The sequence below is a fragment of the Caloenas nicobarica genome, chromosome 2 (assembly GCF_036013445.1).
Source record: "Caloenas nicobarica isolate bCalNic1 chromosome 2, bCalNic1.hap1, whole genome shotgun sequence".
NCBI classification, from domain to species: domain Eukaryota; kingdom Metazoa; phylum Chordata; class Aves; order Columbiformes; family Columbidae; genus Caloenas; species Caloenas nicobarica.
This window is the reverse complement of record NC_088246.1, coordinates 165,347,435-165,360,192: the sequence shown is the minus strand read 5'-3', so window position 1 is coordinate 165,360,192 and position 12,758 is coordinate 165,347,435. Positions and strand designations below refer to the sequence as shown.

The window sequence follows — 12,758 nt, the reverse complement described above, 5'->3', positions numbered from 1 at the left end:
CAGCCCCCCGGCACAGCACAGTCTCCGGCATGGCCCCCAGCCCCACGGTGCCTGCCAGGGGCTGGGTGACACCGGGGCAGCCCCGGTGGCGTGTGGGACCCCCACCCCTCCTGCCTGCACTGCAGGCAGCTGCCGGCACCACCAAGCAGCACCAGCACAGGAGGGATGCGCTGGACCCCCCCCCAACAGATGCACCAGACCCCCCCGGGGATGCGGCTGGACCCCCTGGGGATGTGCCGGGGCCTCCAGGGATGCGGCGGTGGCCGGAGGCTCCCGGGGATGCGGCTGGACCAGCCGGGGATGCGGTTGGAACCCCTGGGGTTCTGTTGGAGACCCTGGGATGTAGTTGGAGACCCCCAGGGATGCGGTTGGACCCCCAGGGGTGCAGTTGGAGCCCCCGGGGTTCTGTCAGAGACCCCAGGATGAAGTTGGACCCGTCTGGGGTTCCATCAGAGACCCCGGGATGCAGTTGGAGCCCCCCGGGGATGCAGTTGGAGCCCCCCGGGGATGCAGTTGGACCTCCCTGGGATGCAGTTGGAGCCCCCCGGGGATGCAGTTGGACCTCCCTGGGATGCAGTTGGACCCTCGGGATGCGGTTGGACCCCCGGGATGCGGCGGCCGGAGCCCCCGCCTGTCCCCCGTTCCCCGCGGGCCCCGGGGCTCCCCCGCAGGGCCCCCCCGCGCCGGTACCTTTCAGGGAGATGATCTCGTGGTGGATGGAGCGCGACGCCTCCATGGCCGCCCCCGATCGCTGCCGATCGGCCCCGATCGCTGCCGATCGCTGCCGATCGGTCCCGCAGCTCCGCGCCGGCCCCGCCCCCGCCCCGCCCCCCCCGCCGCTGCGGCACCGCGACCGCCCCCCCGCCCCGCCCCCCGCCCCGACCCCCCCGCAGCTGCTGGGACCGGCCCCGCATCCCCCGGCACAGCACGGACCCCCCATCCACACAGACCCCCCGGTACAAACCCCCAACCCAGTACAGCACAGACCCCCCCAGTACAGCCCCCCCATCCCCACCCAGTACAGCGCAGACCCGCAATACAAACCCCCAACCCAGTACAGCACAGACCCCCCCAGTACAGCCCCCCCATCCCCACCCAGTACAGCGCAGACCCGCAGTACAAACCCCCAACCCAGTACAGCACAGACCCCCCCAGTACAGCCCCCCCATCCCCACCCAGTACAGCGCAGACCCGCAGTACAAACCCCCAACCCAGTACAGCACAGACCCCCCCAGTACAAACCCCCAACCCAGTACAGCACAGACCCCCCCGGTACAAACCCCCAACCCAGTACAGCACAGACCCCCCCAGTACAAACCCCCAACCCAGTACAGCACAGACCCCCCCCAGTACAGCCCCCCCATCCCCACCCAGTACAGCGCAGACCCCCCGGTACAAACCCCCAACCCAGTACAGCACAGACCCCCCCAGTACAAACCCCCAACCCAGTACAGCACAGACCCCCCCAGTACAAACCCCCAACCCAGTACAGCACAGACCCCCCGGTACAAACCCCCAACCCAGTACAGCGCAGACCCCCCGGTACAAACCCCCAACCCAGTACAGCACAGACCCCCCCAGTACAAACCCCCAACCCAGTACAGCACAGACCCCCCCAGTACAAACCCCCAACCCAGAACAGCACAGACCCCCCGGTACAAACCCCCAACCCAGTACAGCACAGACCCCCCCAGTACAGCCCCCCCATCCCCACCCAGTACAGCACAGACCCCCCCATCAGCACAGACCCCCCTAGTACAAACCCCCCACCCCTACCCAGTACAGCACAGAGCCCCAGTACAGCCCCCCCATCCCCACTCAGCACTGCACTGACCCCCCCCTCCCATGAGCACAGCCCCCCCGTCCCCATCCAGTACAGCACAGGACCCCCCCACTCCAGCCGCCCCATCAGCACAGACCCCCCCGCCTGTACCCAGTACAGCACAGACGCCCCCAGTACAGCCCCTGCATCCCTACCCAGGACGGCACAGACACCCCCCCAATCGGCACAACCCCCATAGCACAGCCCCGCCATCTAGCACGCCCCCCGCCATGTGCACAACACCCGTCCCACCCAGCACAGCACAGCCCCGCCGTGTGCTCGGCCCCTCCATCCCCTGCTGCTCCCATGTGCCCTCCCCACTGATACAGCCCCCCCATTGGCCCCCCCAGCCCTGGCCCGGCACAGCCCTGGCAGCAGAGCCCCTCACGGGGGCATCGGGCCTCGGAACCAGCGCTGCCAGCACCTGCAGGGGACAAGGGACCAAGGGGGGACAGAGCGAGCAGACCCCCCCGCCAGGAGTGCCGGGAGTGTCTGTCGGGAGAGGGGACACCTGTCCCCCCCGACCTGGACTTGGCTCCAGGTCTCCCCGCAGCATCAGCCTCCACGCCCCTACAGCATCACCCCCCCGCAGCGTCACCCCCCCAGCACCAGCCCCCGCAGTGCCACCCCCCGCAGCGTCACCCCCCCAGCCCAGTTCAAACCCAGGCACAGCCGGGGGGGGCAGAGCCCCCTTGTGCGCGGGGGCCAGCGCTGCCCCCCAGCCCCAGCAAAGCACCGGCCGCCCCAGTGGGACCCCCCCGCCCCGCTGCCCCCCCGGGGCGAGCACCGGCACCCCGTGACCGGCCCCCCCCCCGCGGACCCCCGGTGCCCCCGCCCGCCCGGCACGGTGCCCGGGGCCTCCCGGCTCCGCGGGGCCGCGCCAGCGCCGCGGCTGCCGGGACGCGCTGCCGGAGCCGCTGCCGCACTGCGGCCGGCCCGGCCCCCGCCCCGCCGCCGGGGGGGCCCGCACCGCCCGGCGCACCCGGGGGTCCCTGGGGGCTCTGCCGTCCCCCACGCGCTGACAGACGCCACACGGAGCCGGCCCGGGAGAGCCGTGCGGAGCGCGGCCGGAGAACCCCGGGCGGCGGCGGCTCTGGCCCCCGGCCAGGTTTCGGTTCCTGCCGGGCGCTCCGGCCGCCGCGATAACGTCTCTAATCGGGAAGCCACGAGGTGGCCCTGAAAACGCCCGGCAAACGCCTGCCAAACACCGGGCAAACGCCCGGCAAACGCCCGGCAGACACCCGGCAAACGCCTGGCAGGCGCCCGGCAGCTCCCCGCGGCACCGGCTGCCACCCACCTCACCCAAGGTCACCGGCACGGGGCACCCCGGCCCCCTGCCAGAGCTGCTGCCGGCTCTGCCAGCCCCGTTCCCCCGTGGATCCCTCCCGTTGCTCCTGCCCAGCACCAGGCAGGCACCGGCGCAGCAGCGCCCGCCATAACTGGCACACCGCGGCAGCCGAGACCCCGCTGGCCGGGCCCCTCCTGCCACCGACACACAGCAGCTCGTCCCCCTGCCCGGCCACCGGCAGCCCCCGCTGCAGCGGGACATCAGTGACATTGGTGACACCGGCTCGACCCCTGGCACAGCCCCCGTGGCCAGGCCTGGCACCGGCAGAGCAGCTCTGGATCCTGGGGGCTCTGGAGACATGGGGCTGGCCCATGCCACCGGTGCTGGCAGAGCTGCCAGGTCCCGGGCTCCCTGCCAACCGTCTCCTCTCCGCGGGGGTGTCACCGTGTTTCACGGCGCCCCGGGGCTGGGTTGGTGCTTCCTGGCTCAGTCCTGGCGCTGCCGGGCCCTCCAGGCAAACCACAGCCCTGTGCAACCCACAGGCAGCAGAGCTGCTGCCGGAGACCCCGCTGTCCCTTGCCCCACTGTCCCCTGCCCCCTGTGCCCTGCCCAGCATGTCACCTGTCCCTCTGTCCCCTGCCCCACATGTTCCCTATCCCTCTGTCCCCTTCCCTGCCTGTCCCTTGACCCTCTGTCCCCTGCCGACCGATCTCCTGTCCTTCTGTCCCCTGTCCCACGTGTCCTCCTCCCTGTATGTCCCCTGCCCCACTGTCCCCTGCCCTACATGTCCCCTGTCCCACATGCCCCCTTCACTGTGTGTCCCCTACCCCACTGTCCCCTGCCCACATGTCCCCTTCCCCGCAGACCCCCGTGCATTCAGGCAGGACCTTCTCCTGTGTTTGGTTCTGCCCACGCGGTGCCGGCGGCTGCACCAGCTGTGTCCCCCCAGCCCCGGCCCTGCCAAGGGACGCGCTCCCTGCACCGTGTGCCAGCCCAGCAGCGGCAGCCGGTGCTTCGCGGGGCCCCGCCAGGCTCGGGCAGGCCGAGCTCCTTCCGGCACCCGCCGGCATACCGGTAGTCTCTCGGCCAGGGGACAGCCTGGCCAAGGCCGCGGCACCAACCGCGGTGGCCCACCTGGCCTGCGGGCTGCAGGACCCTGGCCTGCCGGTGTTGGGGGTCCCACCACGGCGAGGCCGGCACACGCACCCTCACACACCAGCACACCGCGGCAGGAGCCGCAAGGAGCAGCCGGCACCTGCCAGGTCGTGACTACAACACCGCACCCGCAGCACCGAACCAGCTCACCTGCCCCTGCCACCCAAACCGCAGCTGCTCGGGGCCCAGGCTGGGGCTCTGGTGCTGGTGGCACCGGGGGCACCCACAGACCCCGGGGACCCCACGAGGGCGAGCAGCTCCTGTGCCCATGGCAGCTGCCCCGGGGGGACACCTGGGGACACCCAGGGACACCCAGTGCCCTGGCACCCCCAGCACCGGGGAAGGGGCTGCCCCCCCCGCAGCTCCAGCCACACATGGGCAAGGGCGGGCAGGGCACAGGCAGGGCAGGCAGGGCACAGGCAGGGGCAGGCAGGGCCAGGCAGGGCTGGCAGGGCACAGGCAGGGGCAGGCAGGGCACAGGCAGGGGCAGGCAGGGCACAGGCAGGGGCAGGCAGGAACAGGCAGGGCACAGGCAGGGCACAGGCAGGGCACAGGCAGCTCTCACTCCCCTTGTAAGGACATGGCTGGCGGAGGCTGTGGCCCCACGCTGAGCCACCCTGTGCCCCCCCGGCCACGTGCTGCGGAGCTGCCGAGGCAGCGATGCCACCAACGGGCACCAGAGCTTGTGCCCTGGGGCACAGTGGCTCTGGGATGCCAATGACACTGCCCAGTACCAGCGCCAGGGCCCCAGGATGCCAGTGCCATCGATGTCACTGCCGAGCACTGGCACCAGTGCCCTGAAATGCCGATGACACTTACGCCACTGCCAAGCACCAGCGCCTGTGCCCCAAGATGCCGATGCCACTGATGCCACCACTGAGAACCGGATCTCGTGCCCCAACATGCCAATGCCACTGATCCCACTGCCAAGTACCGGCAGCAGTGCCCTGAGACGCCGGTGCCGCCGATGCCACCGCCGAGCACTGGAGCTTGTGCCACGTCCCCACTCGCCCCCAGCTACAGACCCCCCGTCGCCTCTGCCCCCTCCCCATGGCCCCCTCAGCTCCCACCCCAGCCCCCCGGCAGCACCCACTGCCCCCCGCCCACCGAATGGGTCCCCCAGCCCACCGAGCGGGTCCAACCCCCCCAGCACGCTGCCCTGAGTGTCACAGACCCCCGGGGGCACGCGGGCACAGAGCCCCAGGGGACACGGGGACAGAGTCCCAGGGGACATGGGCACAGAGCCCCAGGGGGACACAGACACAGACCCTGGCGGGGGACACGGGCACAGACCCGGGGGGCACATGGGCACAGATTCCTGGGGGACACAGACACAGACCCTGCCTGTCCCCACCAACACCCCGGTACGGCCACCGCCCCCCCGGGTGGGGGCACCCAGAGGGGTCCCCGGTGCGGGGCCGTGGCCCCGGCATTGCCCGCGGGTGCCGGGGGGGTGAGCCGGGTGCCGGCGGCCGCGGCGCCGCTTGACGTGACCTATTATGGGAATGAGCGGCCGAGCTCCCCCGGGGGGCCCCCCCGGCGCTGCCCCCAGCCCGGACCCCGCCGTGGGGCAGGGTCGGGGGGGTCGGTACCTTTGTATCGCTCCCGCACGTCCTCGTAGGCCTGGATGAAGTCCTGCTCGTCGGGCTGGGGGGGCAGGCGCCCCGGGTCATAGGCGGCCATGGCGGGGGGGGCCGGGGGCGGCGGGGCCGGGGGCTCCCGGGGGGTCCGGCCGCTGCGCAGCCCCGCGGAGCCCGGCCCGGCGGCGACGGGGACACGGGACACGGCGGGACATTCCAGCCCGCCCAGCCCTTAAAGGGACCGCCGGACACCGCCCCGGCCCCCCCCGGCCCCGCCCGCTGCCGCCCCCCCGGCACCGCACCCGGGAACGGCACCCTGGGAACGGGAACCCCGGGAGGGGGAACCGCAACACCCCCGGGAACGGCTCCCCAGGAACGGGACCCTGGGAACCCCCGGGGAACGGAACCCCCCGGGAATGGAACCGGGAACTGCACCCGGGAAAGCCCCGGGAACAGAACCCCGGGAACCCCCCGGGAATAGAACCCCCGGGAATGGGAACCGCAACACCCCCGGGAACAGAACCCCAGGAACGGGACCCAGGGAACCTCCCGGGAACGGAACCGCCGGGAACAGGAACAACGACACCCCTGGGAACAGAGCCCGAGAACCCTCGGGAACCCCGAGAACCCCCCGGGAACGGGACCCCCGGGAACGGCAGCCCGGGAGCCCCACAGGACACGGCGCCCCTGGGAACGGGAACCCCGGGAACTGGAAGCCCTGGCACAGCCCCCCTGTGAGCCATGGCACCCCATGGGGCACAGCCCCCCGTGGCACCCACGGGGCAGGCGGGAACACCCTGTGCCCCCCAGCCAGGTCAGACAGTGCCGGGGACATGGGACTGTCCCCAACCCAGAGCACCCGGGGGGGTGACTGACAGCCCCAGCCATGGGGCACCCAGGGGTGCCCCGAGGAGGCGGTGGTGGGTGACAAGGGACAGGACGGGGGGAGACAGGTGATGGGGGACAGCAGGGGGCTGGGGGCACAGGTGACAAGGCATGGAATGGGATGGGGGTGCTGGATACACCCCCCAGCAGCACAGGACCCCCCCGGCTCCCACCCTCAAGCGCCCACCCAGTGCCCCCTCCCCACCCTCGCTCGGGGGGGGCAGATGGGGCGACCCCCCCACACAGACCCCCAGGTCCTGCCCCTGGGGACCCACCATGTGTCGTCTCCCGGTGGGGACGTCACGCCCCCCCTGCCCCCCAGCTGCCGGCCCCATGAGAACAAGGGGTATTTTTAAAGCTCCAAAACAAGCCCCGGCTGCCACCGTCCCAAACTGTCCCCAGCACCGCGGTGAAGCGCTGCGGCCCCCACGGCCCTGCTCTGGAGAGCGCCCCCCCGGCCAGGGTCCAGTCCCAGCCGTGGGGCTGCCCCCCAGCCCTGCCCCACGGCCCAGCACAGCCAGGGACACCGCGGGTGGCCCTGGGCAAGGGGGGGCAGGTGACAGCGGCCCCAGCGGGACGGAGCTTCGTCAGCCCTAAATATAGAGCCCAAAGCCCTGGGAAACCCGAGCGCAGCTGGGGGGGCACGGACACAGCCCGGGGGGGCACGGAAATAGCCTGGGGGGGCACGGAAATAGCCCGGGGGGGTGGGCATGACATGGGGACACAATGGGCATGACATCAGGACACACTGGGTACAGCATGGGGACACAACGGGCACAACATGGGGACACACCAGGTGCTGTACTGGGACACGCTGGGCACCCCATGGGCACACAATGGGCACCTCATGGGGACATGCTGGGTACTGGGCACAACTGGGGACACACCGGGTGCTGTATGGGGACACACTGGGGACACACTGAGCACACACTGGGGACACACCCGTGCTGGACCCCCACCCCTCACTGCGGCACGAGGGGTGACACGGTCCCCGGCAGCCGCCCCACGGCCACCCCACGCCCTCGCTGGGCACTGGCGCCCACGGCACGTGCCACACTGTGTCCCCATGGGGGGCCTGTGAGGTGGGACCCCCACCAGGCTGGACTGTGGGGCGCCTGTCACCAACTGGGACCCCAGGGGTCCCAGAGACTCTGTCACCAGCAGGGACCTCAGGGGACCCCCACCAGGCTGCACTGAGGAGACCCCATCACCCTAGGGGTCCCAGGGACCCTGTCACCAACTGGGACCCCAGAGACCATGGGGACCCCCAGGCTGCACTGAGGGGCCCCCATCACCCCATGGGTCCCAGGGACCCCATCACCAGTGGGGACCTGGGGGCCATGGGGACCCCCCCACTAGGTTGGGCCCCCCGGTCCTCACTGCCGGCCAGGGCACAGGGAGGATGGAGGGACGGGGTGGCCAGGGGGGTGACAGTGGCTGGGGACAGCCCGTGTCCCCCCAAACCCCACGGGGGGCTGCAGGGCTTGGCTGACCCCAGGGAAAGGGCCCTGGGGGAGGCTCAGGCCCCCCGGCCACAGGGACACAGGTGCTGCAGGGCCGGGGGGGCCACCAGCGCGGGGCCGCGGTGCTAAATTGGGGACGGGACGGGTCGTGGAAACAATTCCGGCCATGGCGGGGGACATGGCCCTGGGGGGAGTCACAGCCATGGCTGGACGGGCTCGGGGGGACACAGGGCCCCACGGCTAGGAACATGGGGATGGGGGGGGGGACACAGAGTTGGGGGGACACACGGGGTCCCACTGCTGGGGACACGGGGTTGGGGGGTCACAGGGCCCCACTGCTGGGGACATGGAAATGGTGGAGGGGAGACAGAGTTGTGGGGACACGGGGTCCCACTGCTGGGGACACAGGGGGCTGGGGGGGTCACAGGGCCCCACTGCAGGGGACACGGGGTTGGGGAGTGAAATGGGGCTGTGTGGGCACTGGGCTCCAGTGTTGGGGACACACGGGGCTGGGGGATCGGACACAAAGTTCCACGACCAAGGGCAAGAGCAGGAAGTGGGGACACAGGACCCCCCACGGGGGCTGGGGGGACCATGAGTTCCCCCTCGGGGACTGCACTGCTGGCTGCTGTCCCCAGGGTGTCCCTGGGGGTGTCCCCAGAGTGTCCCCACGGCCCCGGTCCCCGCGGGCCCCCCAGCAGCAGCAGAGCCAGGGCATCGTCCCCAGTGGAGGGTCCGCCCCCCGGCCGAGGGGACACTGCCTGTCCCCCCCCCCGGCCCCCGGGACAGCCACGGCCCCGGGGGCCCTCTGACGGCCACCGCTGTCACTGCAGGGCCTTGGGGACAGCCCAGCCCCAGCACGTGTCCTGGGTGCTGTGGGGACACCCTGGGGACACGGCCGTGCAGGGACACCCCGGGGATGTGTCCTGGTGCTGCGGGGACACCCCGGGCACATGGCCATGCAGGGACACCCTGGGAATGTGTCCTGGGTGCTGCAGGGACACAACCACATGGGGACACCCTGGGGACACATCCTGGGCACTGCAGGGACACCCTGGGAATGTGTCCTGGGTGCTGCAGGGACACAACCACATGGGGACACCCTGGGGACACATCCTGGGCACTGCAGGGACACCCTGGGAATGTGTCCTGGGTGCTGCAGGGACACAACCACATGGGGACACCCTGGGGACACATCTTGGGCACTGCAGGGACACGCCAGGGACATGTCCTGGGTGCTGCAGGGACACAACCACATGGGGACACCATGGGGGACACAGCCACACAGGGACACCCCAGGGACGTGTCCTGGGCACTGTAGGGACATGGCCATACAGGGACACAAGAGGGGACATGTCCTGGGTGCTGCAGGGACACCCTGGGGACACGGCCATGCAGGGACACACAAGGGGACATGTCCCAGGTGCTACAGAGACACAGTCACACGGGGACACCCCAAGAATATGCTCCTGGGGACCCTCTGATGCCACCCGCCCCCCCCCGCAGAGCGCAGGGGACAGCGCAGCCCTGTCTCCAGCACATGGCCCTGCTGTCCCCAAGGGACCCAGCCCTGGTGTCCCTGAGGGACATGACCCCTTGGCAGATGAGGACCACCCGGCACTCGGCCCTGGTGCCAGCAGAGACCCCAGGGCCCCTTGGCGACCCCCGTGTCACCAACCGGGGCCCATGGGAGCCACGAGAGGCCCCAGCCCCACATGCCCTGGCACAGCACAGCCAGACCCACACCCGGACCCAGACCCCGGCATGGTGCTGCCAGATGCACATCCGCACGGCACCGCCAGACCCACACCCGGCACGGCACAGCCAGACCTGCACCCACACAACCGCTGAGCCGTGTCCTGCCCTGACACCAGACCCACATGGGGACACCGGGGGTCCCTGCTGCCAACAGGCATCTGTGGCACGGCACGACGTGGCACACCACAACATTCCCCATGGCGGCACCACAGCCCTGACCCTGGCACAGCACAGGCCCCAGCCATAGCATCACCCCTTGGCACCCTGGCCTGGGGCTCCCTGTCACACCCATCTCCACAGGCATGTGCTGGGGCTCTCCCCATGGCACTGGCCCCTGGCGCCCCATGGCACCGCCCCACGGCAGCACCCTCGTCCGGAGGGGCTTCCCCTGCCCCCCCAGGATGTCCCCTGTGGGGCCACAGGCACACACCAGCCAGGGCTCCTTGGCACCTGGCCCCTCTCCGGCATCACCATCCTGCCCGGCACAGCCTTGGCCCCCCTGGCACATGGACCCCCCCAGCACTCCATCAGTAGGACACGCTGCCCCACAGCCGGGCACAGACACCATGGCACGCAGTCCCCATGTCCCCAGGTCCCCTGACACACAGTCTCCATGTCTCCATGTCCCCTGACACATAGTCCCCATGTCCCCCCAGAGTTGGGTGGCTCCCGGTGCAGACCCCACCACGACGCTGCCGGCTCACCGGGACCCCCCCAGCCGTGCCCGCAGCTGCCACCCCTGGCACGCGAGCCCCCGCACGCTGCCCACCGCCCCCGCTACCTGCGATCCTGATGACGGCCCGTTCGGCGGGGTCCAGCACCGTCCCGTTGCCGGCGGCCGCTTTGGTGCGTTTGGAGCGCTGGTGCTTGGGCAGGTTCCAGGGCAGCGTGTCCCCGGCGCCGGGGGAGCCGCTGCTGCCGCTCGAACTCTCCTCCGCCATCCCCGCCGGCGTCCGCCCCGAGCCCGGCTCCTGCGGACAGGGACGGCGTCAGGGACCCCGGCACTGGGCACCGACCCCCGGCACCGCTCACCGACCCCTGGCACCGCTCACCGACACCGCTCACCGACACCCGGCACCGCTCACCGACACCGCTCACCGACACCGCTCACCGACACCGCTCACCGACCCCCGGCACCGCTCACCGACACCGCTCACTGACACCCGGCACCGCTCACTGACCCCCGGCACCACTCACCGACACCGCTCACCGACACCGCTCACTGACCCCCGGCACCGCTCACTGACCCCCGGCACCACTCACCGACACCACTCACCGACACCCGGCACTGCCCGGCCCCCGGCACCGCCCACCGGCCCCCGGCACCGGTGGCACCGCCGCTCCCTTCCCTTCGGGCGCGCCCCAACCGTCCCGGCTCGCACCTGTCGCCGGGTTCCGGCCACAGCCGCACCGCACCCGGCCCTGCGGCCGCTCCGGGAGCCCCGGGAAGCACCGGGGGCCCAGCCGAGGCCTCGTGCACGCGACGCCCCGGGGAACCGGGGTCTGCGCCGGTCGGTGCTGCCGAGGGGCCGGGCAGGGGGGCAGGGGCCGGGCAGGGGCCGGGCAGGGGCCGCAGCGATGCCGGGAGGGGAGCCGGACGCGCCGTGGACGGAGCCGCCGCCCTGGGCGAGGAGCCGGCGTGTGGGTCCCGCACCGGGAACGGCCGCAGGGACACCGCGCACTCCCCTGCGGGGACCCCCCCGGCGGTGACACCCGACAGCCCGTCCCCGCGGCTCGGGGCAGGGACAGACCGGCCAGAGCGGAGCCGCCGGGGGCAGCGGGGACCGGGCACGGTGCCACAGGCCAACCGGCCGGTTCGGCTCTGCCCACCACCCGCCGGCCCCGCGGTGCCGCCCCAGCTCCGCGCCGGGGGAGCGGGACGGGGGTTGCCAAGCGAAACCGCACGTCAGAGCCGGCAACGGCGCGGCCGCCACCGCCACCCCGGCACCGCCACCCCGGCACCGCCACCCCGGCACCGCCACTCCGCCACCGCCACCCCGGCACCGCCACCCCGGCACCGCCACCGCCACCCCGGCACCGCCACCCCGCCACCGCCAGCGCCACCCCGCCACCGCGGTAACACCAGCTCCGGTTATTTTTCGCCCCGGGCCCCGCACAGCTCGGCACCGGGAAGCACCGGGCAGCGAGGCCGCGTCACCGCCCCCGCCGGTCCCGGGGGGCGCGGACAGACCCGGCAGAGCCCCCCCGCCACGGCACCATCCCCACGGCGTTGGCGCTGCCGAGGCGCCATTTGCAGAAGCTCCAAACCGCGGGTTCCCGGCTCGGGGGGGCTGGGCCCTTGCAGCCAAAACCCCGGGAGCCGCGCAGGGACCGGAGTGGGGACAACCTGCCCGCCCTGCAGCCCAGCCGGCTCCCACGGGTGTCCCCAAGGCCCCCCAGCCAAGCACCCGAGCGTGGGCACGCGGGTGTGGGGTGACCGTGGGGCCGCAGTGGGGTGACCGTGGGGCCGCAGTGGGGCCGGCAGCGCCGCACGTGCCCGTGCCAGGCCGGACTCCCCGGCTCCAGCCCCGCGTCCCCCTGTAGCCCCCACATGTCCCCGCACCCCAGCCCTGACCCACGGCACCCGTGGCACCCCCACCCCGAGCCCCCCACGCTGCCCCCCGAGCCCCAGGGACGCGCTGCCTGAACGAGCTTCAACTCCCCAGCCTCTGCCCGACACCGCCCGTCCTGCACAGCCCCCCCTGCACCCCCACACCCCCCGTGCTGCACAGCCCCCTCTGCACCCCCACACCCCCCGTGCTGTACAAACCCCTCTGCACCCCCACACCCCCCGTCCTGCACAGCCC

General features: G+C 72.2%; 1 protein-coding gene across 2 annotated transcripts in view; it reads right to left on the bottom strand.

Annotated features, from left to right (window-relative positions):
* PLEC (plectin) overlaps positions 1-6,019 on the bottom strand; it is a 59,013-nt gene extending 52,994 nt beyond the window's left edge. The window contains exon 1 of one of the 2 annotated variants that reach the window (XM_065628291.1): positions 5,858-6,019. In XM_065628291.1, coding sequence (XP_065484363.1) covers positions 5,858-5,948 — 91 coding nt within the window. In that variant the 5' untranslated portion in view covers positions 5,949-6,019. The remainder of the gene's footprint in view (positions 1-5,857) is intronic. The other variant, XM_065628294.1, reaches the window with a different exon arrangement.
* Between the last annotated feature and the right edge of the window lie 6,739 nt (positions 6,020-12,758).